We start from the raw sequence: 14,785 nt of genomic DNA on the forward strand, positions 1-14,785 counted from the left end.
TTTCATATTTTTTTTCTGACAAATCGAATTTTAAGTACACTATTCTGTTCTAACAAGACTAACCATTCAGGCAGCTTATCCACTATTAAGTGTGTCAGGCGTAGTTTTTCCTCTGACTTGTCAGTACATGACCTGCTTAAGAGAAGTGTGATAGTAAAACACAGGAAAGCATCTGTTTCTGGATTACTGTTGCAGTTACGAAGGAAATGCTTAGAAACATTTTTCTAGGAAATATAATTTTAAGTGCATTCGCTGACTCCATTATTTAAAAAGACTGTTTTGGCAGGGTATTCAATGTTACGGTCCCAGACATACATTTTCCCAAAATTGCTTTACATTTTATTTCTCTGCACGGCCACCTTAAAATAAACTGTAATAGTAAGTAGCCAATATATTAATCAAAGAACCCAGTTGTATGCTTGCCAAATTTTAGCACGATCCGTCAAGTAGCTTTTGAGTGAAGGAAACTAAGACAAAGATACCAAGGATGAAGCATGCGCCAAAACACAGCAAAACATGTTTTTATCGAAAACTATTAAAGAAGCTTTTCTTTGAAATATAATTACAGGTACCCTCGGTACTCTCCGTTATGCAATAGGACTAATCGTTTACGCAGCGTATTCAATTTTAAGGGTCCCAAGCGTACGTTTTCCTCTGACTTGCTTCACATTTCCTTCGCTACGTAATCCACTCAAAACATACCATGTAAGTGGTGATACAGTACGTACGATAATTAAGTCAGCCTGGTAAGAGAAACGATGTCCGATCAATCGATCACCTGCGAACTCTGCCCACATTCTGACATGTGATGTGTCTGTGTCATTTCAACAGTCATAAGAGTTCTCGTATACTACAGACTTTGTCCAAACAAGGAGTAGAATTTAAATATATCAGTATACTAAACAATATCTACAGGCATAGTTTTGCGAAAGTGAAAATGGAAAAAAGAGGATTACCATCTCTTATGGAACGTGGGGCATGAAACTTTTTACCAGTGTTTTGGAAGACATATTCCGTAAAATGAAATGTAATAATCAAAACGGAATAAACAAAAATGGCAGTTGACTGACGAATCGTACATACATCCGCAGATGATATAGCTCTGTTCTTCAAAACACCAGGAGAATACAGAAAATGTTTCAACAACTCAGCATGGAAAGCAAAACTATAGGTCTATCAACGAACAAAATAAAAAATTAAATGGCGTATGGCTTTTAGTGCCAGGAGTGTCCGAGGACAAGTTCGGCTCGCCAGATGCAGGTCTTTTGATCTGACTCCCGTAGACGATCTGCGCGTCGTAATGAGGATAAAATGACGATGAAGACGACACGTATACCCGTCCCCCATGCCAACGAAATTCGTGAATCGAACACGGAACTCCTGTGACCAAAGGCCAGCACGCTAACCATTTATCCATGGAGCCGGACGATGAACAAGAAAAAAACAGCTAAAGAGAAATAGTTCAGAAACCCATATCGGTAGACGGAGTATTATTACCATATGTTGGTTTTCCGTGGTTTCCTATTTTTCAACTCAGGCAAATGCTGGTGTTGTACGTTAATTAAGGCCAACGTGCTTCCTTTTCGATCCTATCCCTTTCCTATCCCATCTTCTATTCAACCCCCTGCCCTTCCAGACTTTGAAATGTAGCACCGACAAAAATGAATCCCAGGATTTTACGTAATTTCGGTTCTTACCACCCGACGAAACAGGTTTATAAACGTGAGACTTTATATCTCGAAAATATTAGCAATTTATTCTCTGATAATAATAAATCCAGCAGGTTCAGTTATGCGTTCTCAATATAGTATGTATTAGGCTGAGAAATGTTCAAATTCCCGTTCCACGACGAACACCACACATCTCCGTCCGAGCCGTTCCGAATCAAGAAGCAAAATGAGCCTCCTGGACCGCGCGTGGGTTCCTGCCGTGCGCTTATCTCGTAGTGTAGAGCTTAGGGAATCCCCTGATCAGTTGCATAACATCCTGCCTTTAATAGCCACATTCATAAATTACAATAATTACTGGAATATATCGTCTTAATTTTCCAACTACGTAGAAGTCTGAATTTTCTTTTATACTATTTCCTTGCGGATTTTTACCAATATAGTGGGGCTTTCGTGTTGGCGTCCATATTTTTTTTTCTTACTCAGCTTCGAACGCGCTGTGCTTTGCTTCGCTGTTCAGAAGTCCTACCAACTTAAATTTTGAGTAGCTCTGTAGCATACTTTCTCCCTCTAATGTGGAAGATTCCATTGGTTCTCTTTTGTGCAATCAAATGACCCTGACACGTGTGCTATCTGACTACTGACTTGAGCAAGCGAGATTACAACATATATCCGGCATCTCGTGCAACTTCACTTCAATATTCCCTTAACTTTATACCCTTTTCAATATTATAGGCCAATGATATGAACAATTTGGGTTCACTATGTCTGTGCGACGTAAAGCATGTTGTCAATAACAAGTATATAAGGAATTATGTATACTTATGACAGTTAATCCCCTTCAAAGACAAAATGGAAGAAGATATTGAAAGAAAAATACTAGCTTCGAAGGCTTTCTGGCACTTAAGTTTGTACTGGGAAAGCTAAACAAAAGGCACAAAGTTGACACGCTGAAATCCCATGTTTACCCAAACATGGCAGCTAAGAAGCAAAGAAATTATCGCACTACAGATATGTCAAATAAAGAAGGACCGCAAGATACTAGGAATTCCAAGAAGTGATAGAATTTCCATTGAGTCACTGTCATAAATATCAGCAACAATAAAACATCTCAGAAATAATCATCAGAGATAAATGAAATTGAGGGGGTCATATCGCGACGATACAAGACGACTGATGGACATACAGAGCCACCATACGGGACACATTATTATATTATATTATATTATATTATATTATATTATATTATATTATATTATATTATATTATATTATATTATATTATATTATATTGCCGGCCTCATGGTCTAGGGGTACCGTGCCTGCTTCTTACCCGGAGGCTTGGATTCGATTCCCGACTATGTCAGGGATTCTTCTCTGAATCTGAAGGCTCGTTTGAGGTCCACTCAACCTATGTGAGAGCAATTTAGGAGCTATCTCGCGATGGGATATTGACCCGCCTCTAGAGAGCAAAGAGTATTCGTCACGCTGATCATGCGTAACCTCGTAATCTGCTGGCCATCGGGTTGAGCAGTGGTCATTTAGAATGCCAGGGCCAACAGGGCTGTAGTGGTATAGGATTGTATTATTTGGCTTGCTGGTGCAATAGCCCCAAATTACTGAAAATGTTCAAACAGATTTTAATGAAGTGAGGAATCAATTTGCCATACTTGTTCTTCAGTAAATTCAGTAAGGCAGTCTAAGTGTTACCGGGCAAGTTGGCCGTGCGGTTAGGGGCGCGCAGCTGTAAGGTTGTATCCCGGCGATAGTAGGTTCGAGCCCCACTGTTGGCAGCCTTGGTCCATGGTCTCCCATTTTCATACCAGGCAAATGCTGGGGCTGTACCTTAAATAAGGCCACGGCTGCTTCCTTCCCACTTCTAGGCCTATCCTATCGTCGCCATAAGACCTTCAGTATCTGTGTCGGTTCGACGTAAAGCTACTTGTAAAAATAAAAGTCTAAGTGTTGGGTTGACGTGCAAAATTATTAAAGTTTTGAACCTGCTAATGAGAAAAAGCTGTATAGGCGAGTGCTAAATATGCAACGACTGGAGATTATCAGCGGGAACGTCAGAGATATTTCACTGAACAGTAGAATTTCCTTCATTTAAATCTTCCTGTAAGCTAACAATAGAAGAGAGATCATATGTCCCTAGCTTTAATAACATAAATAAGTAAGCGAATAAATCGTAGATTAAAAATTCAGGTATCGAGCGCTCAGTTCTCTCAATCATTTATTACTAACTTGATTCACGTGCAGTGACAAGTGGAGCAGGTGCAAGTTCGTGCTTCGTGTCCCAACGGCTACATTATCTTACACATGTGCTTGACAACATTAATCATTCCATTGGCTTGGAACTATATTTCATCTCATGATGACAATGAAGTTTAACGATCTGTAGTGATGTTGCAGATATCTTTAGTTTTTCCCTTTTATTTAATATTTGCTTACGTAACACCGACACAGATAAGTTTTATGGTGATGATGAGATAGGAAGGGCTTGTAGTGGGAAGGAAGTAACCATGGCCTTAATTAAAGAACGAGACCCAACATTTGGCTGGTGTGGAAATGGGAAACCACGAATAACCATCTTCAGGACTGCCGATAGTGCTGTTCGATTTTAAGTAAGTCTAGGTCAGTATCTCAGAAAGAGGTTATTCAAGCTTTCAAATGGAATGCGACTTTGCATTTTTAATTTTATACAGGTGGGTGTTGTAACCTACTATATTTTGTATGTGGTCACTTAATGGCTTTGACAGTTGCACCACCCCCCCCCCCCAATCGCTAGCCCATTGTTCGCCAAGGGGGTCGAAAGGGGAATCCTCAGGCAGATATCATACTACATTGAGCACTGTACATAGTGGAACAGTAACGGTAGAAGCATACAGCGGAAAATATTAACAACTAAAAAATGTTCCCGTGCTTTACTACGGATTTCTACGTAAAGTAAGGTACACACAGTGATTAAAATTTTATTAAATTGCATGTGTCCTAGCGTTAGGCGAGAAACGCCACAGCCGGGCTGAGTGGCTCAGACTGTTGAGGCGCTGGCCTTCTGACCCCAACTTGGCAGGTTCAATCCTGGCTCAGTTCGGTGGTATTTGAAGGTGGTCAAATACCTCAGTCTCGTTTCGGTAGATTTACTGGCACCTAAAGGAACTCCTACGAGACTAAATTCCGGCACCTCAGCGTCTTCGAAAACCGTAAAAGTAGTTAGTGGGACGTAAATCAAAAAATATTATTATTAGAAACACCACTGGGAGGTCCCATACGATATTTCCGGTGTAAGGTGAACGTTGGAGAGTTTTGATGATAATGGCAGGCCACGTTTTCTACTACCATTCACAACCGAGTTCGGGAGTTTCTACTATAACGGCAGGCTCCCTTGCCTACTGTCATTCACAATCGAGTTGGGAGATTTCATTATAATGACAACTCTCTATCCTAATGCCAGTCACAATCGAGTTGGAGAGTTTTAATTGAATGGCAGGCACACTTGCCTACCGCCAGTCACAATCGAGATTACGAGTTTTGTTCATAATGGCAGGCTTCCTTGCATATTGCCATTCCCAAACGAGTTGGGATGCCTTCATTATTGTAGGCCTACCAGGGGTACACTTTCCCCAGCAAGTTAAACAGCGGCTTCTTCTAAAGCCATCTATGTAAACAAACTTGAAATTGTAAACTACATTAAACTTTGGTTTTCAACTGCTAGATGTCTCTACCATCAGTTTATTTGCTCCCTCTAGCGGGCTAAACTCTAATTATTTCAGAAAGAAATGTTTATTTTCGATGTTTATAAACCTGGTACAGAGGTCTTATTTAATGTGTTCTGAAGTTGTCAATGCTTCAGCTGGTTCCTCCTCGATTGTAATCAACCTATCAAAAACTTAGAAATATTTTCCCTAACCTATTAAAACCAGGGGTGTGTATTAGATTCCAGCCTATCAGTAAAGAGTTCTGGAAACCTCTCCTAAAGGTACCATAAAAGCAGGGCGCTTTAGAGCCGTATTGTCTGAATTGCCCTAGAGACTGTAAGTGCAGCGTGTCCGAAGGGAGGCAGGGGCGCGAGGAAGGCCCGGCGACTCAGACATGTGATAGCTCCTGCGGGTAGTTTGAGAAGAAGGTTTCAACCTCCTTTATTTAATGTAAATTTCTAAATCCGGTGGTTTAAATGCAGAATTTTCATTTAAGTCTGAGGACTCTGTTCAATTCTGTGCTGGGAAATAGGTAATGTAAGGGAACGAAGAGTGTCGACCCTCTGCCGTATCCCATTCAACTTTGCATGGGGTGAGTAAAGTTTTAAAAAACCTCTAAATTTCGTACATCCTTTAGGCACTAATGTTTCTCATTTAGTCACCCCGGTGACTATAAGGAGGGCAAGTGTTTTGCCTCCTAGCATTTTGCTTTTGGCCGGTCATGCCCAAACATTTCTTTTTACACTAAGATCACTTAGTATGGGCAATCATGCCACTGTATATTTATTTCTGTGTGTGAAGTTATCCTAGTGTTAGTTCCCTTCGGCGAATTACATAACTGTTGAGTAATAGATAAGCCCACATCGGGGCATCTGTGTATAAATACTTTGAGGCCAACCGATAGGTTGTCAGATGGAACTGGAGTGAACCATAAGAAACTAATGCCTCTGCGAGGTGGAACTATGGTATAATTTTAGCGCAGACTCCTATGTTGTGTAAGTGATCAGAGAAAAAGTTACTCTTGTAAAATATTGTTCCTGTCAATAGCAATAAGGCTCTTTTCTATGTAAAACAACAAATTGATAATTATCTCAATATTTGTACCTGATGTTCGGACTTCTACGTCCCTTATATTGTTAGAGCTGACGAGCTCATTGATATTGTTGTTATTCGTTCAGATTTTCTATTTCTCAATTTTTAAACTCGAAAAAGGAAAGGAAAGAAATAAAATTTCATAAATTATTGTGTTAGGCTCAGCTCTACTTAATTCCTTGTCCAGACATTCAAACCAGACGCCTCTTATCCCCCTGTGAACCACGGAATCTCCGGAACAATTATAATAGCAGACCCCCTTGCGTACTACCAGTTACAATAAAACTGCAGTGTCATCATCATAACGAGAAGCATACTCTCCAACTGCTAGTCACTGTCAAGTCACACGCATTCGAGTAGGGAAGTTTCGATTAAAAGAGCAAGCCACTTTGCCTACTACCAGTCTTAATCTAGTTGAGGACCGGGCGAGTTGTCCATGCGGTTAGGAGCGCGATGCTGTGAGCTCGCATCCGGGAGATAGTGGATTCGAACCCCACTGTCGCCAGCCCTGAAGATGGTTTTCCGTGGTTTCCCGTTTTCACACCAGGCAAATGCTGGGGCTGTACCTCAATTAAGGCCACGGCCACTTCCTTCGCATTCCTGGGCCTTTCCTGTCCCATCGTCGCCATAAGGCCTATCTGTTTTGGAGCGACGTAAAGCAAATAGCAAAAAAAAAAAAAGGTCTAGTTGAGGAATTTTGTTTATAATGATGGACGAAATTGCGAAAGGTAAGTTCTGCAACAAATTGCATGTTAAATGGAGAAAAGGAGTATTCATCCATTACAATGGCAGGCTATATTTGCTAATGCCAGTTACAGTGGAAACAGTCACAGACGATGAGGGCAATTGTGGTTACAATTGCAGACTCGTCTCCCACTGACAGTCAGATTCAATTTGTGGAGTATTAATTATGATGGCAAGCACTCCCCCCCCCCCTCCAACCTCCACCCTTCGAGATCGCGAAAAATCGGCTTCCATGTATATATACCGAAAGTATATGCACGTTTATAATTTGTAGACCTTTATTTGAAGGTTAGATGCTGCTAAAAGGTACGACATATCGACAAACAGATTGCGCCAGATGACATTTTAGTTGTCTTTATGGTTGTTTCTATGATATTTACTCGTTTCTCCTCTATTTATGCATTAGATTGAGTTAGAAACTCTGAATAGGGTGAATTTTGGGTACTGTTTTCACACATTGTTTTATTTTTCGCATACTTATGTAGCAGCTAGAAATATAAAATTAGGCTCGCGTATGGCCACTGTTTGTGCCAATGTGCGTGCCGAATTTTGATGATTCTATATTTTCTTTAAGTGTACCAAACTGTAAAAATTACAAAATTTACCTACAATCGAGAAATGCAGCTCTGTCTAACGCATAAGGTATCGAGGTACTAAAAATAGTCAGAGTATCAAAGTTCTAGATTACTCCAAATTGGGCAGCAGCGATTATGTTAACCTTTTTTGTGATATGATTTAACCATTTTGCCACCAATTACCTCGAAATGAAAGTCGGTATCGTCATTAAAAATCCTACATATTTCGATATTTTTCCGGGGTAAACTGTTAAACATTTGAACATTTTGGAATTTTTTCGTCTGTTAGAGGCCAAAACCTATAATTTTGCCAAATTTGAATTTTTTCAGCTTGTCTGGCTATTTTGTCCACCATATTCATTTTGGAATGGAGGAGGGTAAAAATAAGGACTTTAAGCAACCTCTTAAACTAATGAAAACTACAGGTCATCGCTTCGGAAAAATATACCCCTCCGAGTGAAACAAATGCTTACACTTGCGTTCTTATGCTGAACTCCAAATTTTAAAATTGGTAGTGGGTTTGATCCTACCTCAGTCATATGGTTTGTGAAGAGGTGTTGCTCATGGGAAGCTGGAAAACTGCAAAGTTTGTGTCGGTAGATCTACTTGTACATAAATGAACTCTTGCGACACAAAATATCCGGCTCCTCAGTGTCTTCGGAAACCATGGTACGTAAAGTAAAATTATTAAAAGCATCCTCAGACGCCCTAGAATTTCAGTGACTTTCTCTCTGCGAGCTGAAACTGGCCTGCTGTCAGCATCGTTCCCTAAGTCTTCTCCCAAATATGGCCACATTCAAACCGGCCTTACGTTCAGAAGCATTATCAGACGCCATTGACTTGGACTGGTGTTTTTAGGCTTTGAACGAAGAATTTCCAAGTCAGCTCGTTACTAGTTGCCATAAAAATGAGCCACCTACTCGCAAAAGCGTCACAACTCACCTACTGACTCCAAAAAAACTTCCATTTAACTGTAGGTGCGTCATGCGACTTAATCGGAGAAATGATAAACTGCGATGGAGAAAATGCACGAAGGAAATAGTGCATGGTGTCACTCAAAGAAAAGTGAGTCCAGGTTTTGGGATTAGCACTCGCATACATACGGAGAAATTAAGGAAGAAAGTAGGACAGTTAAGAAAGTTGGCATTACTTGAAGATAAGCTGCCTCTGTGGATCTGTGGTAGAGTATCGGCCTCCGGATCCCAAGATAGCGGGTTCAAACCCGGCAGAGGTAGTCGGATTTTTGAAGGGAGGAAAAAAGTCAATTCGACACTCCATGTCGTACGATGTCGGCATGTAAAAGATCTTTTGGTGTTCACCCGACAAAATTAATTAAATCTCAGCCATAGACGCCCAAGAGAGTTTCGGTTTACTCGGTCTGCCATCTAGTGGGCCTAGAGTAAAACGGAACGTCGAAATCGACGAGCAGACAGCCAGATGGCGTCAGCTTGAAATGTCTGCACACGGTAGCTGAGGCCATACGATTATTATTATTATTATTATTATTATTATTATTATTATTATTATTATTATTATTATTATTATTATTATTACTTGAAGATAGGGTGATAACTGAGAACAGCTGGATAAGACAAATATGAAAATATAATGTGTATGTATAGGAAAACTGAAACTTCCCTCACTAAATTCTGATGATATGAGGTACGGATTTAAGAAAGCTTAAAAGAGGGGAAATTTAGGAGCAGGGTTTCTTAGATATTCAGATAAGAAGATGACTTAAGGTGTTATTACCTAAGCTTAAAGTGGCAAGGAAGAGGCAAGAAATTAAAGCAGAAAAAGGAAGTAGAAGTGAAACAAATGCCACAAAACACTTTACGGTGTAGAAAACCACACTCCACGAGACTGTTGAAATATTAATATCCACGCTTAGTACTATACGAAGACGATTGCAACCTCCAACGGTATTCCACAAATACTCCGCAGAATGGAAGCTTGACGTCTCTCTCGCCTTCTACCCAACGAACAACCACGAGTTTACAGGAATGATGACGAAAATGTCATTATGCTACTTTCCTGCTGGCAAGCAGCCAGTTGCCATGGTAACCGGCAAGATCGTTGTCGGCCTGTGGAGGTCTGTCACTGGACACAGTGCATGAAACCCATAGAAAATAATCATTAATTTTCATCATTTGAAGAGTAAGCGAAATTATGCAGATAACAACAATTATTTAGAATGAAGATACGCTTCACCCGAGTCTACAGATTTTATATAAAATCAACAGTGTATGAGAAAATATCAGATATACTCTACATATGAAGTTTGTTCGAAATATATCCAACCGTTTCGCCGTAATGGTGGAACAAACGGCCAAACACACACGAAAGCCGAAAACCACTGATACAGTACCGATTTGATCAGAAAAAAATGGCAATATAAACGAAATTACAGACAGCTTTATTTATACAGATTAACTGATTCGTGCAAGTCATTCGTACAAAATGTTATTACTTGTAAAGGAACGTATAATAGGATGAGCAATTCCCTGGTTGGCAAACCTACGCAAGCGGCCAAACACGTCATCAGTTAACATTTAGAGCAATTTTTAGTAGGGAGGTCTAAACGAGATTTACCGCCAACTTCCACTGAGGATATAGCACTTCAAGCAGAAAATACAGGATAATAAAATTCGAGAGAGAAAATTACTCTGGTAATAAAATAAAGGGCACGACTCATGTTGGTTGGATGATGGTAGCACTGGATGTAGCAGCTTCAAGAAGAGGGAATGACCGAGGAGATAATGGATGAGATTTGTACGTCCTTTTGTCTACAATCAGTGTTACTTTTCCCTGGAAAATGGCTCAATAATGTGTGAGGAAATCTACTAACATTGCTTTCTCTCATTTTAAGACTCAGTTGAGCTGGATGAGTCTACCAGCCATTTAGCGGCCAATTACGTAGCGCGCGAGAGAGCGTATTGGGACCAACGCAGGTAGTAAACACGCCCGTTCACCAACCAGCTTCAGGCACAAATAATGAAATAACTGTATATTCAGGAATTCGAACAGGTGTTTTAGAGACGTGAATGAATCACTAGTTGCTAAATACCATAGTGTTACTTATCGTTTTGTGGCGATCAGGATTGGCATTGTCATTCTGGTGCCTTATGTCATCAATCACTCCGCCAATCATCTTTCAAAGTGTATCGAGCAAAGTAGTCCAGCCTTCAAGTATACTTGGACAAGCCGAGCGAGTGGTGAGTTTACTAGACTACGTTATTACTGAAGCATCCAGTAAGTTCGCAACCGAGTAGCTAGCAAAGTTACCTAGTGTAAGTGAGGTTTAAGACTCCTAAAATGCCAGCCACAACACTGGAAGGTAAACAGTCAGCCTTGAGCATTCCAGACAAACGCCTTATAAACTATGTAACTCAGACACTCCAATGTCAGAATCATTTGATGTGCGCAATAATCAACCTCGTATGAAGTAGAGTAGTTAGTACCAATGATTTTGCTATATCAGCGATGATAAGCCTTGCTTCCATTTATTTTATACTATTATTGTCCTGGGTGAATGATGATGATGATGATCTTTGTTGAGGGTATCAGCCCGTTAACTAGTTTGATGCAGCACACTGTGAGCCACTATTTCGGACTAACTTCATTCAACACACTTTTGACCCTCCATTTCCAATTAACTTTCATACATATAAATAAAGTTGTACGGGGTCCGCTGCCTGTAATTTCGTTTGTTCTGCCAAATTTTCAGATATTATCCGTTTTAGGTCAACTCAAGACCGAATCAGCGGTTTTTATTTTTCGTGTCTGTTTCTCTGTCTGTTTGTCTGTTTGTTTCACAATCACGGCAAAACGGCCGGACAGATCTCAACCAAACTTCATATTTAGATTATACTCATCCGGAGGAAAGTTTTGATAAGCTATGCATATCATTTTAAAATCTTTGAACAGACGGGTGGTTTATAGGAAAACAAGAACGGTTTTCCTCCATTTTCTCTTATACTATTGATTTACTGTAAACTCCATGGATCGTAGTGAAACGCATCTTCATCATAAACAACTTTCGTTATGTTCATAATTTACTTTACTCTTCAAATGGCGGAGAAATTTACTATTTTCTGCGGGTATCATGCTCTGCATTGAGTGACCGACAGACCGACAACGAACCTACAGGTTACTATGGCAACGTCTCTGACTGCATGCCAGCAGGGAAGTAACGTATTACCATTTTCCTCATCATGCCTTTAAATTCGTGGTTGTTCCTGGGGTAGAAGGCAAGAGAGGCGTCAATCGGCCATTCTGCGGGATATTGGCGGAATATCGTTGGAGGTTATAACCGTCCTCAAATAGCTTAAGTAATAACTCCATTAGTCATCTTCTTATCTGTTTACCTAAGAATCCCTGCGCCTAAATTTCTGCTCTGTCACCGCTTTCTTATATACTTAACTCATATCAGCATAATTCATAGAACGGCAATTGATTTTCTAATACATTCACTTGGTATTTACATATTATTGTCCTATCCGGCTGTCCTCAGTTATTAACCTATTTCCTATTCATTTCAACCTTCTTATTATTTTCTTCCTTAATTACTCCGTATCTATGCGAGTGTTAATCCCGAAAGCTGGACACTCTTTTCTTTGAGGAAATATTCTTGGCCCCGGAAAATATCGAAATATGGTTGCAATTTTAACGACGGTGCAGATATTCGTTTCGGGATAATTGGTGGCTAATCGGTAAGTCGTATCACAAATCAGAAAGCACGATTGCTTTTCATTTTGGAGAGATCTACAACTTTGGTCCTATGACTTTTTGTCGTATTTCTACCCCTTGTACGTTAAATAGAGCTGCAGTTCTCGATTTCAAGTTAATATTGTACTTTTACACGTATATGTTATCATTTGGCACACTTATAGGAAAGATAGAAGCATGACATTTGGCACGCACATTGACATGACTAGTGGCTATGTGATAGACACATTTCATGATTCTAGCTGTCCCATGAGTATCAAAAATATAAAATAGTATGTGAAAACTGTACAAAATGTTACCCCATTCAATGACTCTAACTCAATCTAACCCATAAATATAAGAGATACGAGAAGATTTCATGGGACCAGCCATGTAGAACACTGAAAGAGGCGTCTGATGATGAAGTCCGCTTGTAGATATGTCGTACAGTTTCAAAGCAGTAACTCTTGAAATAAAGGTCTGCACTTCTAGAGTGTGTCTGTACATTGACTATTTTGGCGATATTTTCGTACAGTTATCCGTTTCAGGTGTAATCATGACCATCTGCATATTTTTAGCTTTGGTGTCTGTGTGTCTGTCTATTTGTCTGTTTGTTTGTTTGTCTGTCCACCATACTTCATATTTAGAATCCACCTGTTCTTGGGTAGGTAGTAGGGCAAATATTGTACGGCTCCATAGGTAAATGGTTAGCATTCTGGCCTTTGGTCGCAGCGGTCTCGGGTTCGATTCCCGGCAGGGTCGGGAATTTTAACCATCATTGGTTAATTTCTCTGGCACGGGGTCTGGGTGTATGTGTCGTCTTCATCATCATTTCATCCTCATCATGATGCCCAGGTCACCTAAGGGAGTCAAATCGAAAGACCTGCACCTGGCGAGCCGAACATGTCCTCGGACACTCCCGGCACTATAAGCCATACGACCGAGCTCGATAGCTGCAGTCGCTTAAGTGCGGTCAGTATCCAGTATTCGGGAGATAGTAGGTTCGAACCCCTCTGTCGGCAGTCCTGACGATGGTTTCCCGGGGTTTCCCATTTTCACACCAGCAAATGCTTAATTAAGGCCACGGCCGCTCCCTTTCCACTCCTAGCCCTTCCCTGTCCCATCGTCGCCGTAAGACCTATCTGTGTCGGTGCGACGTAAAGCAACTAGCAAAAAACGCCATCCGTCATTTCATTTCATTTCAGGGCAAATATTGTTTCTAAATCCCTGAACTGACTGGGGGTTCATACGAAATGAAACCGTAAGTTTGCACTCCCACAAAATATACCCAACCAAACTCAATGGAAATCTACCTGTCTTAATGGAAATTAATTTCTAAACCTTTTTTCTCATTTTCATCATTTCGATACGAGGATTAATAAGGGAGATGTCATTAACGGACCGTTTTTCTGTACAAGTTCCACCGGACTTAACTCAAGAGCGGGAGTGTGTTAAGCGTATTTCTTAAAAGTTGAAAACCAATGAAGATATTTGAATCAAGCTTTATATTTAGCAGCCATCTGTCCAAATATAGGTTTGTAAAGGTTTATAACATTTCTTGTTCCCAGAATGGACTGATGGTTTATAGGGAACCGAAATGGTGATTTTACTCTTCCACAATACATACAGTACAAGACCAAGCTGATTGGAAATCGACCCAACGTGATGGAAATCCATTCCTGAAACTTTTTATTTTCATGTGCATTTTTTGGTTCATTTTCCTGAAAGTCCTAATTTTTACCCTCCTCGCCCAAAACCAGATTGCAGCATAATCTGCCAGACGAAAAAGAAAATTGAAATTTGCCAAAATTATACGTTTTATCCTGTAACGGTCGGAAAACTTCCAAGATCTTTAAATTTTTCACTTTTGATCCCCGAAGAATATCGAAATATGGAGGCAATGATGGTGCAGACCTTCGGGAAGTCCTATCACATAACGGATGGCACAACCTCCGTTCAATTTGGAGTGATCTACAACCTTGGTCGTATTACTTCTTGCCATATCTGTATAATTTTACGTTTGATTTTTCTCTATTCCTCGATCTTAAGTAAATTTGTACCTTTCACATGCATAATTCACACTTTCAGTCACGTATCGGAAAGATAGAATCATCAAACTCTACACGAAAATTGGCCCACCCAGTAGCCGATTGGGAATGGCAGTAGGCAAGTGAGCCTCCCGTTATCATCACAAATCCGTAATAAACACTTTACATTGTAAACAACGTATGGGAACCTTCCCATGCTGTTTCTCCGATAACGCTAAGAGACATGCAATTTTAAAACAATCTTATTTACTGCAT

At 40.2% G+C, this 14,785-nt stretch overlaps 1 protein-coding gene across 1 annotated transcript in view; it reads left to right on the forward strand.

Annotated features, from left to right (window-relative positions):
• The first annotated feature begins 7,165 nt into the window (after positions 1-7,165).
• LOC136874446 (fat-like cadherin-related tumor suppressor homolog) overlaps positions 7,166-14,785 on the forward strand; it is a 671,031-nt gene continuing 663,411 nt past the window's right edge. Inside the window, exon 1 of the mRNA XM_068227805.1 lies at positions 7,166-7,184. Coding sequence (XP_068083906.1) covers positions 7,166-7,184 — 19 coding nt within the window. The remainder of the gene's footprint in view (positions 7,185-14,785) is intronic.

The sequence above is a fragment of the Anabrus simplex genome, chromosome 5 (genome assembly GCF_040414725.1).
Source record: "Anabrus simplex isolate iqAnaSimp1 chromosome 5, ASM4041472v1, whole genome shotgun sequence".
NCBI lineage: Eukaryota > Metazoa > Arthropoda > Insecta > Orthoptera > Tettigoniidae > Anabrus > Anabrus simplex.